Source organism: Brachypodium distachyon, chromosome 3, assembly GCF_000005505.3.
Source record: "Brachypodium distachyon strain Bd21 chromosome 3, Brachypodium_distachyon_v3.0, whole genome shotgun sequence".
In the NCBI taxonomy this organism is placed as follows: Eukaryota; Viridiplantae; Streptophyta; class Magnoliopsida; order Poales; family Poaceae; genus Brachypodium; species Brachypodium distachyon.
Genome location: NC_016133.3, coordinates 55687547 through 55714506, shown reverse-complemented (window position 1 = coordinate 55714506; position 26960 = coordinate 55687547). Strand labels below are relative to the sequence as shown.

The 26960-nt window shown below is 46.0% G+C and overlaps 6 protein-coding genes across 6 annotated transcripts; 2 read left to right on the top strand and 4 right to left on the bottom strand.

Annotated features, from left to right (window-relative positions):
* Positions 1–290: 290 nt before the first annotated feature.
* LOC100826462 lies at positions 291–2370 on the bottom strand. Its single transcript, XM_003572920.4, has 3 exons — positions 2074–2370; positions 1784–1987; positions 291–1156 (listed from the first exon to the last, which is right to left on the bottom strand). Exons 1-3 carry the CDS (start codon positions 2293–2295, stop codon positions 818–820), a joined length of 765 nt encoding a protein of 254 aa, XP_003572968.1. The 5' UTR covers positions 2296–2370; the 3' UTR covers positions 291–817.
* Positions 2371–3679: 1309 nt separating this feature from the next.
* LOC100842554 (protein BTR1) lies at positions 3680–7980 on the bottom strand. The gene is made up of 8 exons (XM_003570381.4): positions 7747–7980; positions 6714–6952; positions 6522–6622; positions 6018–6211; positions 5619–5740; positions 4560–4685; positions 4167–4228; positions 3680–4046 (listed from the first exon to the last, which is right to left on the bottom strand). The coding sequence occupies exons 1-8, from the start codon at positions 7862–7864 to the stop codon at positions 3959–3961; spliced, it is 1050 nt and encodes a 349-aa protein (XP_003570429.1). The 5' UTR covers positions 7865–7980; the 3' UTR covers positions 3680–3958.
* Positions 7981–10143: 2163 nt separating this feature from the next.
* LOC100842241 (ubiquitin carboxyl-terminal hydrolase 2) lies at positions 10144–13335 on the bottom strand. Its single transcript, XM_003570380.4, has 6 exons — positions 13076–13335; positions 12866–12931; positions 12176–12222; positions 11418–11464; positions 11233–11335; positions 10144–11154 (listed from the first exon to the last, which is right to left on the bottom strand). The coding sequence occupies exons 2-6, from the start codon at positions 12894–12896 to the stop codon at positions 10393–10395; spliced, it is 990 nt and encodes a 329-aa protein (XP_003570428.1). The 5' UTR covers positions 12897–12931; positions 13076–13335; the 3' UTR covers positions 10144–10392.
* Positions 13336–18577: 5242 nt separating this feature from the next.
* LOC100841946 (peroxidase 1) lies at positions 18578–20086 on the top strand. The gene is made up of 2 exons (XM_010238575.3): positions 18578–19012; positions 19097–20086. Exons 1-2 carry the CDS (start codon positions 18779–18781, stop codon positions 19997–19999), a joined length of 1137 nt encoding a protein of 378 aa, XP_010236877.1. The 5' UTR covers positions 18578–18778; the 3' UTR covers positions 20000–20086.
* A 147-nt stretch (positions 20087–20233) lies between these two features.
* Positions 20234–21427, top strand: LOC100826152 (protein STRICTOSIDINE SYNTHASE-LIKE 10). The gene has a single exon (XM_003572919.2). The coding sequence runs from the start codon at positions 20351–20353 to the stop codon at positions 21386–21388; it is 1038 nt and encodes a 345-aa protein (XP_003572967.1). The 5' UTR covers positions 20234–20350; the 3' UTR covers positions 21389–21427.
* Positions 21428–22313: 886 nt separating this feature from the next.
* Positions 22314–26163, bottom strand: LOC100841133 (silicon efflux transporter LSI2). The gene is made up of 3 exons (XM_003570376.4): positions 24535–26163; positions 23984–24173; positions 22314–23051 (listed from the first exon to the last, which is right to left on the bottom strand). The coding sequence occupies exons 1-3, from the start codon at positions 25627–25629 to the stop codon at positions 22783–22785; spliced, it is 1554 nt and encodes a 517-aa protein (XP_003570424.1). The 5' UTR covers positions 25630–26163; the 3' UTR covers positions 22314–22782.
* Between the last annotated feature and the right edge of the window lie 797 nt (positions 26164–26960).

The following is a 26960-nucleotide window of genomic DNA, read 5'->3' as shown; positions in this document are numbered from 1 at the left end:
TGCTTATGAGCGATCAATACTAAGATCTTAATCATGTGTCCTACTTGTGCTGCGTAAACTCGAACAACTCACACGAACAGCTGATGAGCTTGTGTCAGGTTAATTGAAACACATTACACGGGATTTGAGCAGATGATGGGTGGAAATGAACTAGATATTCTGAACTGAGAAGCAGGATTAATCGACAGTCACTTCACTGAACATGTACATGGCTGAACTGAAAACAGATATCACCAGCTCACAATATGCAGAAACCATTTGAAGCTCTATGCACTACAGTACTTCTTAACTGAATCTAGTGTTATCTCGAACAGACATGAGGATATCATAATCGCAGAACGATAAATGTACATGCTCAAACTTATGCATAGAAAAACAACAGAAATCACCTGACCTGAAACATTCTATCTTAGATGAACATAAAACAACAGAACAAGATTTCCATCCACCCATGTACTCGTATCTTTGATGCCACAGCATTGTTTGACACATATTCCACTTAATAGAACAGATCATGCAATAGATTTCCGTTGCGTAAGCAGCACAAGGGCACGAAAATAACAAGAGCAAAAGGTATAGGGCTCACCACACAACTAATCCATCAATGAGCAGAAGTGTTCAAAATCCATTGGACCTCCATGCCGCAAGGGTTTGCAAAAATCAGGGAAAAGGCATTGATCGGTCGATGCGGCGGAGAGTTGCAGGAATAGAGAAACAGCAGACTGAACTCAGAGGCCGGCAAGGGTGCTAGCCGCTAGGAAGCGAATTAAACATTAGATAAGCAAGTTAAGGTCGCTCAACGGGCCAACGGCTCAAGTCAGGTAGGGGGCAGCCCGTGGTACTGGTAGTTGCCAGAGCTCCCGCCGCGGCTGGCGAAGAGGGCAATGGCGAGCGCGACGTCCATGGCGGCCACGGCGAAGACCGTCGTGGCGAGGACCCCGACGCGGAGCTTCCTCCAGAAGCCCGCGCGGCGCAGGCGGAGGGCGGCGGCCGTGGGGTTGGGGTCGAGCTCGGCGGCGGCGACCTCGACGAGCGCGTCCACGAGGCGCTTGGTGCGCGGGGTGAGGCCGCGGGCGCCGCGGAGCTCGGCGATGACGAGCTCCATCTCCGTGAGAGGAAACGGAGGAGCCTGCTCGCTGTCGGCGACCGCTGCGACCTGGGTGCATGCATCAGAGGTTGGGATTAACAAACTGGAACCAGAACTTCTCGAATTTCAAAAAATTATCCTAAACAAAAAGTTATGCAACGAATTTTCCGATCAACCAAACAGATGAAACACTCAACAGCTGGAACGCGATACACGTTCGGATGCAACGCCTCGCATCCAATCCAATGTTCCCTTCGCTGACAGAACTCCCAAATAGTAAACACAAACTAAGGCCCTCCCGGAATTGTCACCCCGAAGTGTATCAAACAGATCAATGAAGGACTCGAATCCCAACTCCTAACGCCCAAAATGCGACATGCGTCAAGCAGATCGAACTCAAATGGATTGGAATGGGGAATTTGGGATCACTAAATTACTCGGATCGATTCAAACGATGAAATGCAGACCCACGACGAACTCCTAAAATTTTATCAGCAACTTGAACTCTAATAAGCCACTCGAATTCTAAAGGGACAAAACCTCGATACGGACCTCATATCCCAAAATTTGATCACCAAAAAAACAACGCAGACCAACAAACAGTAACACACAAAACCACCGCTGGAACTCACAAATTTAAGCACCAAAGGAAAACTCGAGAATCAGCACAGATTCGAACTGATCGGGAAGGCCCACCTCGGTGACGGTGGAGTCGGCGGAAGCGGCCATGGCGTGAGCAGGAGAGGCGGACACGACGCTGGAGGAGGAGGCCGCGTCGTCGGGGTCGGGGAGGTCGAGCAGCGGCGCGAGGTCCTCGGGCGCGAGCTCCGGTGGCGGTGGAGTCGATGCAGCGGTCGGGAAGGCGAATCCATCGTCATAGGCCAGGCGCTTGGCCGCCGCCTGGTGATCGATCGATCAAGCACGGTGAGGAGGCCCGCCGGAGAAGGCACGTAGGTGATAAATTAAGGCGCGATCGGGTAGGTTACCTTCGCGACGGAGCCGAGGTCGCGGGTGGTGGAAGACGACGAAGAGCCCGCGGAGCTGCGGTTGGTGGAGACGGCGGCGGCGGCCTTGGAGAGGTCGGCGCGGGGGATGGAGGTGGGGGCGAGGAGAGTCGGCGGGTCGGACGAGGTCCGAGCGGCGGCGATGGGGGCTGGCCGGAGGGAAGAGGGGCGCGGGGTGTGGAGGACGGCTGGCAGCTTGGCCATGGCGGTGGCGGCGGGGCGCCTGGGAATGCTGGGTTGGGTGGGTTCTGGCGGAGGACCCAGATTTTAGATTATGAAAAAAAATAAAAAACACGCACACACACACTCGCCCCCTAAACGGGCTTGAGAGGTACCGGCGTCCAAAAACCGACCCAGCCGTCCTCGCCAAATTGTTTTTTTAGCCGATACGGCCTAAAAAGTTAGCCAGCGCTCCAGGCCGAACCGGGAGCGGGGGTGCCAGCGCAACGCGTTATTCCAAAGACTACTGGCGGCGGAGCGCGTGAGGCTGAGGCACGGATGCCGAGGCCGAGGGATGGAGCGCCAAAGAGGCGGCGAGGGAGGCGGCCGAGAAGAAGGCGGGGAAGAGGTCGAAGCCGGAGGTGAAGGTGGAGCCGATCACCCTCGACTCCGACGACGCCTACCTCGCCGACTTCAGCGACTAGCATGACCGTTTTTTATTTATTTTAGAATTATGTAATAAAAGGTTTATGTTTAATTAAATTTTGTCAAGCTTAGTTAAATTTCACCTACTTCATTTAAATTTCGCCGAATTTAGTTAAGTTTTTCCCAATTTCAATATTTTGGGGGAGTTGGTTGGGGGGCACGGCTGGATCACGGCGAAAACCTAAAAATATTTCCACCCCACCCCCCCCCCCCACAAAAAAAACGTCCTAAAAACGGTTGCGCCGAACGCGAAATGGCGGACGCGGCTGTAGATGCTCTAAAGGGCGGAATCCGTTCATTTTATTTTTATTTTTTGAGAGGAGGAGAGGGGGTATAGCTATAGGTGGGTTAAACGGGCCTACTCTTCCAGGCCCGACGACGGCACTGTGTAGATGGACCAATTATCTAAGGAGTAAATGAGAATAACACGAATACTCATAATGTTTGAGAATACATGATGAAAAAATGACAAAGTCGTGTTAGATCCATTAACCATTGCATCAAGTTAAGACAAATTATTAAATCGTTGTTAGATGTACATTGTTTGGTCCCTTAGAATTTGTATTTGCGTCTCTGTATAAAATAAATCTACAAAAGTTCAACTAATTTAACAGGGTCTGAAAGACGTTGTAGGAGACAGCAACGACGGGTCCCTAGCCCACATGTCTGATTCGGATTAGGTATTTGCTGGGTTTGGCTTTGCCTAATCCAGGGATTTTTCGAGCCTTTTGGTTTTCTTTTTCTGGGCAATAATCTCACGTTTCGGGAGTTAATAAAACCAAAATTTCCGGCAAGATTATCTCAAAAGAAAAAAAAACCCTACATCTGAACAATTCTACCAGTGCCATGGCATACGAAGCTTCGAAGGTTAGCTTTCTCCAAGACAGCAAAATGGCCACAACATAATATGTGTTGCCAGGAGCAAAGCAGAGCAATCAGCAGATTAGGCTAGCAACAATCTGCATCTCCTCCAGGAAATGTCAAAACTCCCAACATAGTTTTGGTGTTATGGAGATAGTCAAATCTGTTGAGATATATAATTCTATCCCAGCGGGAAGAAAAAGACAACTAATTCACTGGTTACTAACACAATCGGTCGGAATAAACAACAATCATCATAAATTTCTCAAGCTTTGCGGATAATACTAAAGCTAGGGAGCAAAAACAAATTCCCAGTCCACCTAACACTTGCAAGGACACACTCCATCTCCATGAGATTTCATCACCTCTCCGAACTGGCTGACACCCTCTGCATGATCATGGATTCGGCTGCCTGAATAGCCTCTGGTGTTCCAGTTATCGTCACTTTCCTGCACCCACGAGTAGAAATTAGCCATGTGCAACCCTCGTGACCAGAGAGGTGATGACAGAGTGAAGCAGAGCGCATTTTAAGGGCTCAGTATGACAGCAGAAGGTAACAAGGAAATTACCTGTCAGATGTGCCAGCTATGAAGTCACCCCTATCTGATATCTTGATCCTGGCACCACTAGCCTGCAGTTGCAAGAAATAGCAAGAGTTCATTTCACTGAAACATGGTGCATTCACACCAGAAGGGGGCAGCAGGTTTTGAAGTATTTGCCCCAAAAACTGTACAAGTATGGAGTACTACGCTTTTTAAGCACAAAATGATGGCAGTCAATGTATGCTCCTTTATATACTATTTACTTTTCTTAAGGACAAACTACTTAACAAAAGAACTGTTGTATATTTCTAATACATGTGTATGTACATACGTACAAGGCTTTGAGCGATTGAGCATTTGCAGTAAACAGCATTAACGAAGTTGCTATGATAACAAAATTCACATGGTGCAAGAAGATACCTGAATGATCTCTGTTATATTCCTCCCTGCTCGCCCTACAACAGCACCGATGTGTTCATCAGCAACACCAATGGTGTGCGATTCTTGGGCATCATTAGTAGCAGGCGATCTTACAGGTGTACCAGGCTGCAAAGTTTCAACAGCAAACCATTGTTGGATAGAGCATTCTGAACACACATCAACTTTAAACTCACCAATAAATAAAGTAAAAGGTGATGTCTCAGCATACAATTAACGAGATATACGATGTTGTGAATGCAAGAGTCAATTTCGCTCAAACATAATTGCAAGAGTTAATTTCGCTGAAAAATACACTCTCACTAACAGTTTTCAGTGCAGTATCTAATATTGATAGCAAAAGCATGTTTGATAGTGTCTCCATTTTAACTGAAATATCTAATGTTAATAGCGTGCACAAAAAGCTATCAGGATAACATCATAAATTAATGAGATATACAAACGTATACAATGAAGTTTGCCTAATACCAGTTTAGATGCTTGGGTTCAGAGGAAAGAACTTCTGGGCACTTACCGATGTGGTACTCCCTCATTTCTAAACAGTACTACTCCCTCCGGCTGGAATTACTTGTCGAAATATTACATGTATCTATACGCTTTTTACACACAGATACGTTCATATTTGGGCAAATTTGAGACAAGTAATACCGGTCGGAGGGAGTAGTACATTTAGCTCGAAGCTTGACTAGGTTTATATTAAATTATTTCAACATCTACGGTACCAGATAAATACAATATGAACACATACAATGAAACTAATTTGGTGTTGTAAATCTTGGTGTATTTTTCTATAAAGTTGGTCAAACTTAGAGAAGTTTGACATAGGACAACCTAAATGAGCTACTATTTAGAAACAGAGGTAGTATCAGATAATAACATGCAACATCCCTCTCTTCCAGTGCACAACAGAAGAAAACACATGGTATATCATTACCAAGTACCAACACAGATAAACAGGATGCATGCATTGCAAGTTTATAATAATAATAAATGTAGAGATGAGGGACAACGGCAAGAGTAATGCAGCAGTCAGCCACTAACCTTGTTGTTTTGGTACCTTCCACCATAACCATTAGGCCCATAGTTCACAGCATTATTGTATGGCACCTGTGGAATCATATACCCAACAGGAACAGGAGCAGGGTAGCTTGGAAAACCAAGGCCTGAACATTTTGAACGAAGGGAATGTGTGAGAGAAAATGATGGCGCCACATCAGAAGGGAAAATCATATAGATTTCATGGATGGTAAGCAGGTATGTCTAGCCACACATGTCAATATATCCTAGTATGCCCCGTTAGTCGATTGTGATCTTTTAGAAAAGCATGTTAAATGTAGTACATTAATTCCTAAGAGACTGAAACTATGATGAAGAGAAAATTCATTTAAGCAAGCATGTAGCAATGTGGTAACATCAAATGGTGCAAATTTCTGGATTTACCTGCATATGGAAATGGGGAACTCAAATTAGGTGGGTAGTGAACATCCTCAGACAACTTGCTTAATATCAAATAGATTGCTCGCATCTGATTGTTGAAGGGTCCTGTGATAGTAACAAGCCTATCATGCAGGCCAACGAAGTTGTTATCTTGTGGTGAAATCTTAATTCCAGCATGGGAATCTTCAATGAATGCCCTGATAAGATAACAGAACACACCAACATTCAGCATCCCAAGCAACAGAAACCAACACAAAATGAATATAACAACAAAGTGAAAAACATGTGATAAGTCATTTGGCACTGCTAATCAAATTCACATTCTGACACCAATTGAGTATTAGGAAAAAGGCTATATATTCCGTACTACGGTCTGTCGGTTCAAATATGCTTCATCAGCTCAATGTATCATAAATTAAGTATCATAAATTCATAACAATGGGGATAAGGCTAATGATAGTAGCATAGTAGCATCAGAGATTAGAACAAGTTTATTATGGGGCATACTTGATTGTTGCACCTCCTTTACCAATAATTCCACCACAAGAGCTGTTAGGAACTACGAGTCTAAATTTAGGTCTAGCTTCTGCTTCATTGAATTCCTCTCCCTGAAAAATAACAGGAGCATATCAACTATTATAAAAAAAAAGACAACATGGCTCTATAGACACAACCATTTGGAAAAGAAAGTTGATTTACCTCTGCTAAAAGTTTCTCGAGAACCAACTCCATGGCCTTTATTACTTCGTCAAACAGTCCGGAGACCATGATGATTCTGTCATTTGTACCAGGGAAAAACTCATGGCTACGTGATAATTGAATACGAGCTCCAGACTGGGACTGAAAGTCGTTAATAGTTGAGCCACCCTTGCCAATAATGCATCCTGCTGCCGTATTGGACACCAGAAACCTCAAATGTGTTGGCTTCTCCTTGTCATCTGAGGCGAAAAAACAACTTTAAATTCAGAAGTACATGCAACAAAGGAGAATAGCAAAAAGATAAAAAAACATGTCATTACAAGTTTCGTCATATCTTTTTTTAGTCAAAGAGTATAAGAAATTCATGATGCACAACAAACCAATAAATAAGATGACAATTGTAGAGGTAAATGACACGTGTGCACCCAATTCCTGAAGAACCAGTACAATGATGCAGTGGATTATCAGTACAAAAGCATACCGTCCCCAGAACATTCAACTGAGCCAAGAACTAGAATAACTATGTGTTTTGAGGCAATCTATCATTACACAGCCATCAAATCCTAAATGTAGCTACCCACCATGTAGCACGCAGCTATTACCAACCACAGTGTAACCACGGTAAACTAACTACCTTATCTATAAGAAACTCTCCACAGGATCACTACCTCAAGCACATGAACTAGTTTGGCTATAATCAGTCAACGGACCATGGGCACATTCACTTCAACATCTACTGAATTAATCGAACATCTCCGTGCACTCAAACCGGGCAGCCGCAGCACGGGAAGTACAGAGCACGGGCAATCCCGGAACGGAGTGATCCTCAGGACGTGAGACCACCACAAATCAGGCGTGCACCGCCAGCCAACGCCGTACTGCCGCCACCAGCCAGCGGCGCTCGCAGATCTCGACCCCGGGGCGGGGCGCGGAGGCCCGGATCTCGCGGATCCAAGCACACCGCGCGGTCTCCACGGTGGGGCGCGATACAGCTAAAACTGGCACAGAAGAGATGGAGTGGGGTGGGTGTTACCTTCGGGTTCGGCCTCGGGTTGCGTCTCGGGGCGTTCCTGCGGAGGAGGCGGGGAGCGGGGCGCGCGCTTGGGGGCGGTCTCCGGCGAGGAGGCGTAGGGGGAGCCCGGGGCTTCCATCGGCCGGCGGCGGGGAGCGGTGGCGGAGGCGGAGGCGGGGGGATGGGGAGCAGAGACGGGGGACGAAGTAGATCGCTGTGGGCCTACGCCATGAAACAAACAATTGAGCCGAGGGTTTGGCTGCGGCGCCGCTGGGCTTTTTATCCGCCCGTCCGCAACTGGCTTCAAGCTTGAATGAATTCCTTCGTATTTTGGGCTCTGTCTGTCGGTATCGTCCCGTCAGCGTCCATCCTCATCGGTCGGATACTATGAATGCAACGGCCAGATTTTATTTGGAAGTTGGGACAGATAAAAATACCACTGTGTCCGACAAAGAAAAACGAATACAACTCCCTCCTTTCATGCATATAGGCCCCAGTTAAAAATCTCCTTACAATTACTATGGTAAAGACTAAAGAGCACGTGATCAATGAAGTTCTTGGTTTTCGTTTTGGCCACTAGATTTGAAACCCGTGAGATTTGTGATTAATGCAGATTTATGAAGATGAGCATGCGTTAATACAGATTTGGAAGCCAAGATTTGTAATTAAGTGAGGCATGATTTAAAAGAGAAGATAGAAGTAAGTGGCCTTATAATTATGAAAACATAGAATTGGAATTAGTTAAAGTACTTTTCTTTCCTGGATGCAAATACCGGAGCCAAACCTGACCCAAAAAGTTTAGCTGGTGCCAACATTGGTATGTTTTGATTTTTAGTCATTTTTTCTAGGTGTAAGGCTGCATTTAGTATTACGTGGATTCTTGTAAACTCATTTGCCCCAATCATTTTTAGCCTCTTTTATTGTATGTCTAACTACCTTTTTCTAACTTTATGTAAAAAAAATTGTACAAGATTGCAAAAAACAAGTGAAGCATGGTTCAGAAACCAAAAAATAAGCCTAAATATCTAGCTTCATTTGTTTAATATTAGATCTAGTAGAAAACGTCTGAATGATACTCCAAAACTAAAGAAAAACCTAGAAATTTCAAGGATCGTCCAGTGCCATTTAAAACAGAGGAACATTCCATTGAAATTCATTAATGATTTACAAGGCCTCTCTTCAAAAATGGTACTCCATCCAGGTACGTACGGCCCATCTTGAAAAATGGTACTCCATCCAGATACGTACGGGCCATCTTGAAAAATGGTAGTATAATAACCAAAGCATAGTCCAAAAAAGATTCAAAGCAAACGTTAATATCAAAGAAAAAAATGGCTCAATGCATGCAGAAGACAATAGTGTTGAAGTGAAAACCAAAATAATCAATGCATGTGGCCAAGACAGGGACATGTGACAATGCCTTACATTCAGTAATCGTGTTTTTTTACAGATTAGACTTGCATAAACGGACTGAGACGGTACTAACAAGTCATAGTGAAAAAAGCGATGGTAAATGTCGATTTAACGTTCAGGAACATTGGTATCAAAATTGTTAAATTATAAGAGACAATACCAATACCAAGATCGCTGATATCAAAACAAAAACACAGATACCAAGGGGAAAAAATGGGTTAATGCATACGGAGTACGGAGTACTCTACAAGGGAAAGTACAAACCAAAAGAATTAATTAATACACGCAGTTAAGAGAGGGAACCAAAAGTATATGAAGAGAGGCCTTGTAATCTTGAATTTCAAAAATTTGGAGAATGGCCTTGCAGGCCCAAATGAAGGGAGTAGAAATTTGGAGAGAAACAAGAGATGGAGATATTTATCTCATGTGTTTGTCTTTCATTGTACATATCAAACAGGTTGCATTAGGGCATCTCCAAGGGTGAGGCCCCATTTGTCCTCACCATTTGTTCATTTGAAGGGTCTTTGGACAAATGGAAATGGTAACCTCTATTTATCTCTTCATGAGTCTTTGACATGTGGGCCAAGAAGACAAGTGGACAAAATTTGGATGAGTTTTGCACAAATGGAAACTCTCCATGCTCTCCCCAAATTTAGAAAGAAACGAGGGTGTGGATCACTTTTGGACAAATGGGTAGGGTTTGGAAGTTTCCCTTGGAGATGCCCTTAGTACACTGTTCACCAACCAATGAACAAGGAATGTCAACACTAGCGAGCTCCGTCGCCTGCCCGGTAACACTTTTTGTTTACTTTTGATCGGGCTATTCAGCTGTCTTAGTATAGCAAAGGTTAAGTTAGAAACACCACACCGACGTGGCTCAGGACCCCAACTGCCCAACAACAGCAAAGACAGAATACCATACTGACATGGGGCCTCGGAACCACATTTCTGTTAAACAAACGATGCTCCCTTTCCTCTTAGGAGCTGTCTCGATCTAATTTAGGCTGACAGAAATAAGTTCTACCACCCTCAACATTAAATTGGCCGCCTCTACAGTTCTACCAGTCAAAAAGTTGACGATACAGCAGTGCAAAAGAAAATTTAAGCAGGTTTATAACCTTAGTAATGATATCTCCAAGCTGCCAACTAGGTACTGTATCTGATAATATCTGATAACATAGTGCATTCTGGAAAAGAAAGATGTGATTAACCCGAACTTGATACAGCCAACTATGGCACTCTAAAAGTCGCGGTCTAACTTGTGCTAGCGCTGGGAGTCTTTTGTTGCCTGGCCTTCTCTACCAATGGCTTCAGCTGCTTCTTCTCCGCCAGCGTCTTGAGGAGGTTGAAGAGGAAAGGGATGTAATTGTGCTTCCTCCGGACGTTCTCTGTCTTCCACTTCATGAACTTCTCTTCCTCCATCATGATCTTCTCACCGACTGTCTCGATTGCTGATGCCACCTCTGAGAGCTCACTGTTTAATGACTCTGCAGCGGTGGTCTTGTTCATCTCCTGCAGGATTTGCTCCCTTTTCTTCTCCAGCTCCTTCAGCTCAGCAGTATATACATCCTTTCTGTTCTTTATGATGGCCATAAGGTTGAACCTGATCTCACTCTGCGAATAGCGCTCAATTCTCTCTTGTATAACTGGTTGCACCATCTGTAGCCAACCCAGGTCATTGGGCCCGCCAGAATACTGGCCAAGGCTGATGGGCCCTTCCTTCAACCCATCCAGCTCATAGAGGACGCCCTCAAAGGGTAAATAGCTTATGAAATGGTATACATCATCATCCTTACCCGCAACTTTCTGCTCATCAGAAACAAATGGCTCTGGCCTTGCAAAACTGTTGTGGGCAGCCCGAATAGAATCGCTGTTGTTGATAGCCAAGCCCTTCATGTCAGGTGCAAAAGCTCCTGTGAATTCTTTCAAATTTGATAATTCTGGACCAATGTCAATTTCTGGGCGATTCATTAGAATTGAGAGAATAGCTTGAGTGGCACATGCATTCGTGATGACCTGAAAATGATCAGTTAGATTAACTGTTTAATGCAAAGTACTAAGCAGATACAGCTTAAGGGCCAGAATGCAATTAACCTGTCGAGCAAAGAAAAGGTTTGGGTTCGGGTCGTTGACAACGGGCCTTTCATCCTTTCCTCCAGCCACCCACTTGAAGAGAAAAATTAACCCATAAACTGGCCTATGAGAAGTAAAGTAGAGAGTTAGAATATGTTAAAGCCATCGACAAGAGACTAATGACACTAACAGTGTAATATTCTCACCGTAGTTCACTAAGAGAGTCCACATCGAGAGAGTAAAGCTCCTCCACCTGTGTAAAAGATAGCATAAAGACGTAAGAGGCGGCCAAGAGCTACATCCAAAAAGCCTTTCTTTTTCTTGATAAATGGCAACAGATACAAGGCTAGGCTGTCCATTTTAAAAAAATCTAAAAGCCCCTGATGTCAATTTCTGCTAGCTCCCGCCATATGATAACACAAATGCGTGCAGATAGATTAGCAGGTGTAGAAAAAAGCTTCAGCAAAGACATCTTGCTTTTGCATTGATTTAACAGTGATATACAGGCATACATAACATTCACTGACTGCCAGGATTATCATGTCTTCTCATTTTATCCAAGCCTTTCTAACAGCCCACCATATTTGCTTCAAAAAGTTCTCTTATATCCTAGAAAGTTATTGTTCTTTAAACCCAAGTGCATCTATTCGTAAAGGATTTGTTCATCAAATTCAAGTTCATATCATCACAATCAATATAGCAGTATTAGTACTCTGCTTATCATACAAACATAGTATGGTATAGCTAGTTGCTCATTGCAGGTTCAATGAGGTCATCATAAGCTTCTTGACAATAGGGAGAAAAACCTACCCAGAAGACTCATCTAAAGTAAACTGCACAGTTCTATGAACAATTTCAACCAAGCACTTTACATCATTGCATAGTAACAAATAAAAAACACGAATAAGTGATTTATGTCTAAATTACGTTCAAACAAGGAAAACCATGAGCCGCGGAAGCTAACCTGTACCCCTTTCACCTGCATTTCCTGAATCAACTCGGTGAAAACACCTGTAAGCCATAGGTTCAGGTCAAACATAAGCAATGTTTTGAAATAGCAATCTACTAAGGAGTACATATAAAATGTATTCAACTGCTAGTTTGGAAAGAAGAAAGGCAGTAGTATAACAAAGTGCGTAGCTCCCAATGGTTGATTTATAAAGGACGACAACTTAAGAACTGGTATAACCAGTGGTTTACTAATACTAGCATGGTGGATGTTTATTTGCACTTCAATACTTGATTATTCCCCATGAGAAATACAATTTGCTGAGCAGCGCAACTGATTCAGGGCTTTACTCGTAACTAGGAGTAGTTATGTACAATTAGAGGTAAGGAATCAAGGATGCCTAGTGGAATCGGTGAAGTTAACTTATGATGGGGAAAAAAGAGCAAATCTAGGCATCAACGTGAGCACACAAATAGCATAAGGCCGACAAACCAAATAACTTACTACAGTAGTCCACTACTGTTATTCTCATAATCACTACAGATACTAAAGGTGTATGTCCTGCACCCTGCAGAGCTCGACTGATCAACACCCAAAACCAACCATCCTAACAGCACTAAATCAAACTAGCATGCCCTGTAACCGAAGCTCCCAAGTACGAGCAACAAAAATCGATGCACATGTGATAGATAACGTTATGCTTACCAGGATCAGACTCGATCGTGCACCACGACATCCTCGCGAAATCCTCCGGTAGCAGCAAGCGAGGGCCTGACAGCGCACAAGTAGCAGAGCGCTCAGATACAACACGGACGCATCAAACTGACTAGCGGGGCGGATCCAGATGGTGTGCGCCCGGAAATTTGTGGACGCCGGTAGGGTTTAGCGGAACAGTGGATGAGAACGAACACATACCTTAGAACCCACCCAGAGATTGCGGGCGGGGTGGAGACAGCAGGAACACGATGTCCCGATGAGGGAGGGAGAGCGGGAGCGGCGGCGATGGCGGAGACGCGCGTAAGAGGCGGCGGTGCTGGGGGCGGGATTGAGGCCGGCGGCGGCGGCGGTAGGCTGTAGGGCACGGCGGCGGCGGTAGAGGCTGTAGCAGCCTGTAGGGCACGGGCCGGGTTGGGGGATATCCCGGGTTGGGTTGAGTCAGGAAAGAGGAGGTACGGGAACGGGAGAGAAGAGGAGACGGAGTTTGGCTATGTGTCCCCCCCCGGAAACAAACTTCTACGGAGTAGGACCTTTTTGGACCTATTTTTTTAGAGAGAGCATCTTCGAGGACCTTTTGATTCAACGGATTTTCAAAGAATATCACTAAAGATTGCAATGTTCAAAGTGTTTTTCGGTGTGTATATTTGTAAACCGTAGATTTTTTTTTCTTCTTCTTAAGATTCATTGGCACTAAATTTCATAAGAAATATTCCATTCAATCTACCTCTTGGACTCTTGTGCAAAAATCAAATATCTTTTCAATCAATCCTAATATCATTCAAGATTAGAAGAGACGGGTGCTCTTATTTTATGGAAAATACCCAAATCAACAAATTCATGTCTTAAGGTTTCTCCGAATCATGTTCCACACGTGTATTACCAACAGCCGGCTATAATTGGGGTGGGCATAAAAAACTGAAAGAAAAAACAAATTTGAATTAACCGAAACCGAAACCGAATTAACCATTACTAATTTCGGTTATAAGTTTGATATAAACCGAAATTATTTGGTTACTTCGGTTACCCAAATAACCTATAGCCACTATACGAATTTGCCTCAGGAAATTAGAAGAGAAGAGACTTTTCAAAAAAAAAAAAAGAAGAAGAAGAGCGCACAACTTACTACCCTTCAATCGAGTGATTAGCCAGTAGAGGCCATTAGGATGCAATGACAAAGTTTGGAACATGTATAGAAAATTCTAATCAGCACCATGCCCATTTGCTGCTGGCGCCGGAGGAGGAGGAGGAGGAGGAGGAGGGGGCTGCGTAAGGAGGCTTCTCGGTTTGCTCCTTTATGGCCATGGTTGGGTTGGGGATGGATGAAGTTTGAAGTTGATCGGGGAGCGGTGGGGCGGGGATTTATCTTCCACGAGATTTATATGTCTCCTCCAAGAACTACTCCTGCTGCCTTGGCTTCAGTTCGCCGGAGTCCAACGGGGAATGGGTGATGACAAGTCTGGGCCGCACATGGCCCGGCATGATGTTTCGTGGTTGTTTTCTGAAGCCCATCGAGCTGCCAGCAGCCCAGCCCATAACGACTGCAGCACATCGTTACTGGTTCATGGAAGACACCTCTGTCTCAGGTTTTTTAGACTGTCGAAAAGAATCCCCAAAATTGGCACATAAATGTTCAACATGCCGTTATGATCTGCAAATTATGTGGTGCTTATCCCAGCTTGAATAGCCTCTACTTATCCCCCATGTATCAGCAGCCATTGCGATGATCAGAGAGTTCACTCCAGGGTGATTCCGTTCCTGTCAAAAGCACTTTCTCAGTTCATAATCATCCGTCAAGTTCATCTAAAAATTTTTTAGATCAGATGAGGACTTTCAACTTATTTAAAGGAAAAACAGGTCATTGGTAGTAAGTGAAGCTGCTCTGAACAAACAATGAAGCATCTTATTTTGTGACATTATAGGCTGACAGAAACAACACGATGCAAATTGAAACCAGACGTGTAAAATTGCATTCTTGCTTGAATGTTGTGTTGGACAAACTTTTAACTCATAAAAATAAGGAAAAGATGTTGTTTCTGCTTCTGCTCTATACTGCATTCTGAGCAATATTTGTCCAATTTTGTTTATCCCAATATTCGTTTCACAATCATGCCCAGCACCGGCACCATCATATTACAAATAAACAATCCATGGGCATTGATCAACTTGGAACATGTGCTGAAAGACAATTTTCGATTCAAGTACAACATACAAAGGTGCTTACAACAAGATGATAGGTAAGGCAACGTGGTATATTTGGTAGTTGCAAGCAACTCAAGACTGGTAATCTATTTGTCACATAACATTGCCCAATTGTTACCAATCATCAAGCATGCAACTTCCCAGCTATCTCGTCTAGCAATGTGCTAGACAGGATCCTAAATAGTCGATATTACCTATTCCATGCAGCACAGTGCTACATTATCTATTATAGTATAAATAAGTAAATAACAGTCATAATTGTAGTGATATCAACTGATAAATGGATAAAACAGATACGGTACCTTGGATTTCGTAGCAGGCCAAGGTCACGCCGCTATCCACAACATTGCCCATACAATGTTGAGGTGACACACAATTTGAAACATCTTGTGACAACAATTTTATCCCCTGGACCCAAATGAAGAAATGATTCCCTTAAAGCATCCAGAATATATTCAACTCGGGCTAGCTTATAAATGTAGGGAATATGTTCAATCTATCTCAGTATGGTTTGTTGTTGAGAAATGAGATCATTGTCTTGTATACTGCAGGTGAATTTTCAAAATAATAGTTAGCACATTGTTTTTGGAAAGCATGAATAACGATCATTCAGCAGACGTAAGAGCTTAATGTTTTTTTGAGGGAAGCAAGAGCTTAATGTAAGAGGAAAATAAGTTAATAACCAGGCTTCTGAACAATATCTGATTGTCTCCAAAATTGCATTGGCATAAACAAGCAGAGAAGAAGCATATACTGCAGGGACAGGCAAATAGCAGAATAGGTTTGCACACAAATGGTCAGTCAGCTCCTCGCCGATCAAAGGCCACACATGCCTTGCCATTAGATAGTCAACCAGTGAGTGTTTCAAAGAATCTTCAGATGCATGGCATGAGGGAGTATGCCATGATTACTGCCATGGCATAGGATAATTAGCTAGACGAAGCACCAAACATCTAGGTGGTGTACTCTTTTTCCAAACAATTACATCACCTGTTCAGAGCATGTAAAACATGCAGTAAGATAGGAGAGCCAACCATCGGTGAGCTAATAAGCTGAGCAAGAAATGTTATATACATAGCAGAAAAATGATGCATAACATGGTTAAATAGACATTTCCAACAGCTCCTGGGAGAAAACTAAAGCAGAGATAGTTGTTAGGCAGGCAAAAAACATACTTCAAGTCAGACTCTAAAAGGAACGGTAGAAATCATGATAGTACCTTGTTCATTGCTTGATATTATATGTCAATAGTGTGGCATCCTGATTTATCACATCCTAGTGCATGCATATAAGTATGTAACATAGATGGGGAAAAAAAAGTAAAACCATTTTGTTTAGCAGGCAGTACAGGCAGGTAAAAATGAGCTAAACAAAATCAATCCTAAAAAGGATCAGAACCTTTTCACTCGAAGTGCCCAAAGAAGGCCAGAATGATGAGAACAGGACAACGTCAGTTCTAGTCTCTAGAGCTTCTAGCCTCTGACAGATGCAGAGAAAGCACTGACCAACCTAGCAACAAAGTGGACCAACCCGAAAAGGGGTTGGGGGCTGGGCGACGGGCTGATGCCTGATGATGCGCGCATAGAGGAGGTTCCTTATGGGCATTCTGTTGAACACTCTGCGCGCGTCAGCCAAGCTTCCATACGCTGCGTATCGCCCGACGGGTGTAGTCGCGAAGAACCCATCGTCCTCGACCCCTGACCAGGATGGCGAGCCCATGGGCACACGCCATGGCGCCGGTGCAGCGCGCCTGGCGGAAGCATGGTGGACGAGGGCAGGCCGCATGGCGTCCCGGCCGGCCGGCCCAGCGCAGCAGGCGTAGGCCACGAGCGCGAGAGCCAGTGGAGCAGGCGTGCGCGATCGAGTTTGAGGTCGGCCGCCAGCGGGAAAGGTTGGTCATGGCGGAGGAAGATGGCGCGGAGCTGTCCTCCTTCCTGCTACGGCAATACATGCTCCCACCGGACTTCGCCTCGCCATCTGCAGCTGAATCTCCTAGCTGCGGCGACGGTGGCATGGTGCACGCAGCGCTGAGACGGCTGGCTGCGGACGTGGCAATGTGGCATGTGCCAGTGGGTCCTTCCCTTCGTGAAATCTTCCCCACTTGCAACTCGTTCGGCGTACATCCCTTCATTTTGTTTGAAATTTTTAATAAAAATTCATTTGGTTGAACTTGAATTTCGTGTTAAAAAAATTATGTTTGTGTACCACATGAATTTTTAGAGCGAGAGACATTCCATGGAAATGATGGCTTTTATAGATAAATTGGGTTAATTATAGTATGATTTCATGAGACATTAGACGAGATGTTGCGCTTTCAGGCATTTGATGTTGTTTTGCACGCGCAGTGCCATGCGCTTCATCCAAAAATTTAACATGTAATTTTGTATCAAGTAATAACTGAGAATACTGAGCAAATATGCACTTTCTTTTACTTAGAAAAAAGTTTTTTTTTTCTCTCAACTTGTCAAATAGTATGCAAAACGTTTCTTTTTTTTCCCGTATATTCTTGGTCCTCCAACTATCCAGACACATCTGGTTCCTCTTTCCGACCAAAGCGGTTTCGGCCCCCACTCGACAAACCTTGATCTTGATGAGTAGTATATAACTAGATCAGACAAACTGGGCATTATGGACTAACCTTGATATGGAGCAGCCAAATTAAATTGCCGTTTCCGGCAGCATTCAACAAAGATAAATGGTAAAAAAAATTTGATCCTTCCACCCAAAGATTTGATCTTGTTCGGCAGTCCGAATATTCAACTTCCACGGTAAACTCCAAATCTGCCGAATATTCATGCTTCCATCACATGTACTACATGCTGAAAATTAAGGCCAGATAAATGGTAAAAAAAATCCACTCCCTCGGTCCTATCATATATGATGCTTGTTTCATTTACTTTGACAAAAAAAATATTTCACCAATGCACCTATATGTCAATTGGGCAATAACAAAATCTTTGGTGAGAGCACGTGGGCCGCGCGCGACGGATCGTTGAGGAGGCAGGGACGCATATATGAGTGTGACATTGTCGAAGGATCAAAGGGCCGATCACTATTTTGGGCCAAGCAATGCATCGTCGGCTCGTGGATAATACAAGTCAACGGCAGCTTTGGGAATACCCCAAAACTGAAAAGATATTACTCATTCGTGCAAAGAAAATGACTGCCCTTTGTCGTCCCACTGCATATCCAATACGGAGCAGCATAACATGATGTACCCCCTCCGATCCACAATTCTCGTCTCTGTATCTATTCATAAAATTGTCTAAATACATATAATATTTCGACAAGATAAGAATTATGGAACATAGGACAGAGTATGTACAGCAAGGTGGATCGAATGATGGCACTGGAAATGGATTTGATTAATTGACCAGACATCTATTACACGTTCGGTAGCATTGAAATGGCGCTTTCAGAATCCAGATGCCAGCCAGAAATGGATCATTAAACAATGTTATCCTCTCATATGTCAACTATTTCAAAAAAACAAAAAAACTAGCAGTCGACATTCTCCTCTCGTAGTACAAGCAGAGCACGTAAGTACGTACGTCCGTAGGTAGTGTACTTCGCTGTAGTACAGAAAATGCAAGTACCATGCTAAACGGTCTAGTATCTACTCCGTATTTATACAGCACCCTGCCCTACTGTTTACATATAAGGATAAACTAGCTACAGACACGCACATACATACTGAGTAGGATGGCGTCTAGATCATCATCATCAGCTCTCGCCGGCGTTGCAGGGCTGGTGCTTGCAGTCCTGTGTTGCTCGCCGGCGACGATGACGGAGGCCCACACGCAGTTCGGGGCCTACAACAAGACGTGCCCGCAGGCGGAGGACGTGGTGCTCAAGGAGATGACCGCCGTCCTCGCAAAATCCCCCGACCTCGCCGGACCTCTGCTCCGCCTCTTCTCCGTCGACTGCCTGCTCGGGGTACGATAACCAATCCATAAAAAAAAAAACTTAAAACCAAAGTCGTGATCATCAGAGAGCTCACACTCACTCGCTCTCCTGCAGGGCTGCGACGGCTCGATCCTCCTGGACTCGACGGCCAGCAACACGGCGGAGAAGGACTCGCCGTTGAACAAGGGCCTCCGGGGCTTCGACGCCGTGGACTCCATCAAGGCCAAGCTGGAGGCGGCGTGCCCGGGAGTCGTCTCCTGCTCCGACGTGCTGGCCCTCGCCGCGCGCGACGCCGTGCGGCTGGCCGGGGGGCCCTACGTCCCGGTCCCGACGGGGAGGGAGGACGGCAACCGGTCCTCCGCCGCCGACGTGGCGCCCAACACCCCGCCGCCCGACGCCACCGTGGCCGACCTTATAACCTTCTTCTCCAGGCTCAACCTCACCGCCAAGGACCTCGCCGTGCTCTCCGGCGCCCACACCATCGGCAAGGCCCGCTGCCCCTCCTTCTCCCCACGCCTCTACAACTTCACCACCACCAACAACGGCAATAACAACAATGCTACCTCCTCTGACCCGGCTCTCGACGCCAACTACACGGCGGCTCTCCGCGGGCAGTGCAAGGCCGGCGGTGACATGGCAGCCCTCGTGGACCTTGATCCCGGCAGCGCTGGCGTGTTCGACCTCGGGTACTACCGGGCCGTGGCGGCGAGCAAGGGGTTGCTGTCCACGGACGCTGCGCTGCTGCTCGATGCTGACACCAGGGCCTACGTGCTCCGGCAGGCCAACGCCACGGTGCCAGACGAGTTCTTTGCTGACTTCGCCGCGTCGTTCGTCAACATGAGCAAGATCGGCGTGCTCACGCACCACAAGGGCGAGATAAGGAGACTCTGCTCCGCCGTCAACCCGCCCTCGAAGGCGGCATCTTCGGCGGCGCCGGCGAAGTCCGTGACCGCCGTGATCGCGAGGTCTCTGATGGATTTGGGTTGTGTTTTTGTTTTGGTTTTGACTGTCTTTTAGTACTCCTTTAATTGGTTTCCATTGATTTGTAATTGTAATAATGGAGTATGGACGGCTGTAGATGCGTGATTGTGTTTTCAGATTGTAGATGCGTTGGCCAGATCGAACTCTCGGAAAGGAAATCCGACTGAGTGCTGACGCGCCGGAGCCGATGCCGAGTCCGACTCAACCTCGTGCAATGGCAAGTGAACACCGAGTCCAGTATAAGAGGGCAGCCACCCAGCCGCTTCGTCTCTCCAACCAAAAAATCCATCGATCAAGCCTGTTGATCCAGATCGAGAGCGGTTTACGCAACAGCTTACACACGAGATCAATCGTAGTCGTAGCAAAGAGCAATCGAGGCAAACAGACATGGGGTGCAGCATGAGCCGGCTCGCCAAGGCGACCATCTCCCTAGTCATCCTTGCTCTTCTCTTCATGCCCGGCGCCATGGCAGCCGCCGTCGCCAGCTTCGACGCCACCCGCAGCCAACACTTACCACTCCCTCGTGGATATCTGCGTGGACGTGAGAGCGTCGCGTTTGACGGCGAAGGCCACGGTCCTTACAGCGGCATCTCCGACGGCCGCATCCTTAAGTGGAGCGGCGACAAGGTTGGATGGACCACCTATGCCTACGGCCCCGACTACAGCATCGAGAAGTGCACCGCGTCCCAGTTCCGCCCGGAGACCGTCACCGAGAGCCACTGTGGCCGCCCGCTCGGCCTGCAGTTTCACCACAACTCGGGAAACCTATACATAGCGGACGCTTACAAGGGGCTCATGCGGGTTGGGCCTCGCGGTGGGGAGGCGACCGTGTTGGTCAATGACGTGGATGGTGCACCTCTCGGCTTCACTAATGGGGTAGATGTCGACCAAATTACCGGCCAAGTCTACTTCACAGATAGTTCCATGAACTACCAGAGGTCACAACACGAGATGGTTACCAGAACAGGGGACTCGACGGGCCGTCTTATGAGATACGACCCACGGACAAATGACGTTACCACGCTGCAGTCAGGTCTCACGTACCCGAACGGTGTCTCTATCTCTCATGACCGGACGCACCTCGTTGTTGCGTCTACCGGACCATGCAAACTCCTAAGATACTGGATCAAAGGGTCCAATGCTGGCAAGACCGAGCCATTTGCCGACCTTCCAGGCTATCCCGACAACGTGAGGCGAGATAGGAGAGGTGGTTACTGGGTAGCATTGCACCGCGAGAAGAATGAGCTTCCATTTGGCTTCGATAGCCATCTACTTGCCGTGAGGGTTGGACCCAACGGAAAGATACTTGAAGAGATGAGAGGACCCAAGAGCGTTAGGCCGACTGAGATCATGGAGAGGGGTAACGGCAAGTACTACATGGGCTCCGTCGAGCTGCCGTATGTTGGCGTAGTTACACCTAAATAGGGGTCGATTTAATGTTTAGTTTTACCTTTTGTTTTTTAGCTTGGTCATAAGTGTGTTTGTATGTTTTGATGCACACCTTTAATCGATAAACATATATTCTTTTCTGAATTTTGACATTCAGCCATGCTAATTTTATTCTCGTCACACTTTTATTAGACGTTGTTGTCTTCTCCTTCAAGTATTTGTTCATGGTTCGAATGAAGCAGAGCAAATAATTGTTTTCTGTTGTGGTTTATGTAGCTTAACAGAGCACAAATTACTAGCCATCTAATAAAACACACCAAAAGAACAGAAAACTAATCAAACACTGAAGTTCTGTTTACTCTGGACAGTTGCTCTGAAATGTGGGGTGGGGGGACAGAAGATGCTAAACAATTGACGTCCAGAAGAGCTGTTTTGTATTCTGTGTCTGCTTGGAAATTCATGCTGGAAGCATGGCCTCCCGGAGCCCTTTCATCTCTCTCATGCATCTCCTTCTCCGTGTCTAGAACAAGATCATTCAAAGGTTTGGGAATTTTTTTATGGGAATGAAATTCAAAATCAAGAGACCAGATGTGTGCTAGTGCTAATTGTTCGGCTGTGGAAAGGAAAGTAGGAAACTAATGGTACCAATAACTGCATTGGTACGTATGCTAAAACATGACAAGCCTGAACCTGCATCAGTACTTGTTTTAGATGTTCGATTCTTGGTTTTGGGATTGGATAATCCAACTTTATTATATCAAGGTTTCACATGGGCTGCAATACGTGAGGATGGCATGTGGGGCCAGGAACCACATGTCATTTGGATTATATATTTTTCCTTTTGGTGATGTTTTCCACGCCGCGGTGCCATGCATTTCATCCAAAAATTTAAACTGTAACTTTGCATCAACATACAACTCGCATGACAGAATACGGAGCAATATGCACTTTCTTTAACTTATTTTTTTTTACGAAAACAGCAGCGCTGTATTTCATTACTTAAGCGGAAGAGTACAAAAGGCCTCATAAAGAGGAGAATACAGAGGGGGCACATGGACAAACCACTATACAGACAAAACAGCAAAGACAAACAACAAAGAGGAGAAGTGCTACTCAGGAGGACGAACTCACTTTCTTTTACTTACGATATCAGCTACTCCAGAATGTACAGCTTTTTCCAATACTAAATAAATGTACAACCCAAAAAGCCTCCAAGCACCAAGATATCCGTGGTTGGGAGCCTCCCAGCATTTTCATGGTATATTATCCCTCCAACCAAGCACCACAACGACCTGAACATTCACAATTTTAAATTTTTACATATCTATACCCACATCTTCTGCTTCTCTGTTGATGATCTTTTCTTTGACGAAACAGCTACAACGAGCTATGTACTCTGTCGACGATCTCCATTCTCCCTATACCCTTCTTCAGTTGCTTTTGATGAGCAGCAGCCCGATTCCGGTGACGATGAGCGTCGCCGGGAAGCCGAACTGGAGGTGGCTGAAGAAGGAGAGGGTGTAGCCGAACTGCTGGGACCTGCGCGCCTGCTCGCAGACGATCAGGTTGGCCGCCGAGCCCAGGAGGGAGAGGTTGCCGGCCACCGTGCTCACCCAGGCCAGGATGAGCCAGGCATTGGTCTCTGCGGCAGGAGAGATCGATGCTGCCGAGGCCGCAACCCGTGCGCCGAGCAAGAGAACTGGAGCAATGCACAATGGAGTCTGTCAGTCAGGTATGAGGTGCAGGGAATTGACACGCATGAATGGAGCTAGGAAAAAAGGAATGTTCAGTTGTTTGTGTTCTGTAGAATGATTGGCCAATCTGAAATAATTGACACAACACATGAATGGAGGACCTGACAGTCTGAATGTTTTGGCTTAGCTTGCTGATGCATTAACACTTGGTTTCAGAGATCAAACCCAAATCCTCGTTCCAAACTGAATCATGTAATTGTTTCGTTTGGCTGCTTACTATATTTCTGACTAATTTTGATGCTATACATTCTGCAGTTCTGAAAATGCGTACACATCAGATAACAATCTGCAGAAATTTCTATATATTTAGGACATATCTTTACTCTTATAAAAGAGCCAATTGGTGGTGGCGGTCCATCACCTCCTCATCTCTTTATATTATTAAGAAAACCTCATCTCTTTTTAATGTAAACGATAAATCTATAAATCTATTGTAATAAACCAAGATGGTAATGATGTTTACAACCAAAAGCTGACATAAAATTACTAGCAAGTGTCGGTAATATATAATTGTAAACTTTTAGTCTGTTTTGTTTATATATAGCAAACTTTCTAATTTGTTTTATTTGTAGCAGCGCACGGGTATTTTGCTAGTGGCATAAAAATGGTTCCGCACTTCCATTTGCACTGAGAAGGTAGATAAACATATGCAACATTTTTGTTGCTGTTGATTCAACCAGAAGCAAGGCTCAAAGTCCATTTTTCTTCAGTAATTAAGATCTTCTTCCAATTAATTTGCACCGAAGAATTCACGAAAAGAACATTTCCTTGTATGGTGGTTTGACATGTTAGTTTTCTGAATGCCATTATGCAGTGGAGCATGTTTTTTCAATAAAAGGCTTTAGTGGAGCATGTTTTCCAGGCAAGAAGAACTGACCGGTCGGGACATTGGACGCCACGTTCGAGAGGAGAAGGATCACCAAGGCAAGGATGACTATCCCGGTCGGCGTGTCGATCCTGGCATACGGCTCCATGAATTCCCAGAATGTGCTGGGTATGCCTGTCTTGTTGAAGCCATCGACTGTGATGAACATTCCACAGAAGAAGAGCAGCAGTGGGTAGGACACCTGAAGATGGTTTTCAGAGCAACATATAGTATCAGAAAAACCAACACCAAACTATCATTCAGTTAACAGCAGCAGTGGATTCAATCAGCCATTGGTTTCAGATAGATACAAAGCTTTCATTCAATTAATAATTGTACCGGGATATGATTATGGCTTTTATTTTGAGAAAAAAACACCGGACAGTCTAATTTGCTATAAACAGAAGTAAATTGGATCAAATGTAAGCAAAATTTTCATTCCAAAAGTGAATCAAATTTTCAATTTCCCACACATGTGGAATTGTGGATTCAATTCAATTCTTTTTTTGAAGCTTCAGTTCAGTTCAGAGAGAGACACATGAAGAAGCAATTGGTTGAATTACCTTCTCGAGGCAGGGGCGGGCGTCCTTGAAGTCGAGCACGATGAGCGCGAGGGCGGCGGTAATGGCGCTCCAGGACATGTTGAGCCCGAGCAGCAGCGCGACGAGCATGCCGAAGGTGATTGCATAAACGCACGTCTTCCACAGCCTGCTCTTCCACTCCTCCATGGCCTCCTCCTTCTCATCCACCGAGTGGAACCCGCAGTACTCCTCCTTCACCGCCACGCCTTTCATGGCCCCGCCGCCCCGCCTCTGGTGCATTCCGTCGAGCACCTTACCGTCAGGCTTCACCGGCTCGTAGAACTGCGCCACCTCGCCATTGCCGGCGTCCAGATCGAGCCCCAGCTGGCGGCGGCGCGGGTGCGACATGGTGGCGGGCGAGAAGCGGTGCGAGGTGACGTCCTCTTCCTCCACGACCTCCGTGGCCACGTCCTGCACCACATCAATGGCGCCGCCGCACTTCTTCTCGTCCGAGTCGAGCTCGCGCCAATACAAACACAGCAAGATCCCGGCATTCATCACAACGCCCACCAGAGTCGCCGGCAAGATCCCGAACACAAATTCCCCAAACGAGATCCCACTCTGCACAGCAATCACCAGATTCTGCGGGTTCCCAATCGGGGTCGCGGCCGACCCGATATTGGCGCTCGAAGCAAGCGCCAAGAGAAAGGGCTTCGGGGGGAGGTTGTTCTGGCGCGCGATCTTGAGGATGAACTCGGTGAGGACGACGCAGCAGGTGTCGTTGGTGAAGAGGGCGCTGGCGAGCGCGGAGACGGCGCAGACGCGGACGAGCAGGTCCTTGCCGCCATGGCAGCGCCAGGAGAGGAGCGCGCCCAGGTGCCGGAACATGTCGGCGCGCTCCAGGTAGACGCTCACCACCATGGTGCCGAAGAGGAGACCCAGGATGGGGAGGTCCACGGCGGCGTAGGCCTCGTCGGCGGTGATCACGTTGAAGAGCACCATGAGCATGGCGCCCAGCAGGGAACCCGCGGTCCGGCCGATGGGGAGGAACGGCACCGCCGGGAACACGGCCAGGATCCAGAACACCGCGAACGACGCCGTGCCCAGCACCACCTTCAACGTCGGCTCCATCGCCATTGCTAGCTGCTTGCTTGAGCTGAGATTGAGCTCTTATTTGTTTCTAAGAGAAGATGCCTCCTTGGTTGATTGAAATCCAGAAACTAAGAACTGCATCTGCAATGAGCAGCCTAGATAGGGACCAGAACAAGCTGGATCTGCGCCTTGCTCAGTCACTGCACGAGCTAAGCTACCTACCGACCTGGCTCACATGGGCAAGCAAGAACTGGAGCTCAATTCCAAGAATCAGCTACACCATGAACGGGCACGTACCAAGAAATCGCCAATTGTATCAAGTGGCCTCCATGGAAAACAGAGGAGGTGAAGAAGATGATGATGGTGAGCTTGGGCAGAAGCTAGGACTAGTTATCGGTGGAACAAATGGCATGGGATTCTTCTCTCAGAGAAGAACGAAACACTTGGCATGCTCCACGAGGGCTCCTAGTAGATTGCCCCCTTGGGATATTATTTTTTTGCCCCCTCTTCTCTCTGCCAGTCGATGGGACGATGTCTACACCGAATGAAGAAGCAAAGAATTGTTTGTTTTCCCGGTTCTGTTGTTTTCATGAACAGAGGAAAATGGTTGGCGCATGTGAGACGAGGTGAGCCCACCTCCTCCTGAACATGAAAACATGATTAGGAGAACTGTTAAAATGGTGGTCCACTGATCTTGGATTCTCTACTCCCACAAGGAATAAAATTTTGTACCAGTTCAAATCTCACGCTTTTTGTGCTCTTCTCCTCTTTAAACCAGGAACATCGAAAATATTCTCGCTCCTTTTGTTCTTCACTTCCTTAAACTAGGATGTCTGAAAATGAGAGGTGATCAATTATAATGCTTCTAAATGACTATTGGACTCATTAGTAGTAGGAATGTGTGATTAGCGATGTCATTTTCATGGCACATTTACCACATACTATCTGCTGCTACCAAAGTGGTCGCTGTCCTGGAGACTATTCTAGTACCGACACTGAGCACGGTAATTACTGCTGCTGCTAATATAGACCTTACAATGATTGATCGGAGAAAATTATAGCCACATCGCCGGGGCCTGATACCGCGACAGCGATGCTCCGTTAGCTTAAGCTCACCGGCGGTGACTCGACGGAGAGGACCGGAGAGGAGAGCTTGCAAAATAAATTATTGATTGCTGAGGTGGAGGGTCGGGTTTGGTGCCAGATCAACATTATCCTCCCCCCCTTGTCTGAATTCTCAGCCATGGACTCAGCTTCTTGTCTCTGTACCGGGCTTAATCATCCCAAACGAATCATATCATTTCCCCCCTCTTCTCTCTAATCCCTTAACCATCTCTCAACCAACGGTACTACTCCCTCCGTAATAAGTGATGTGG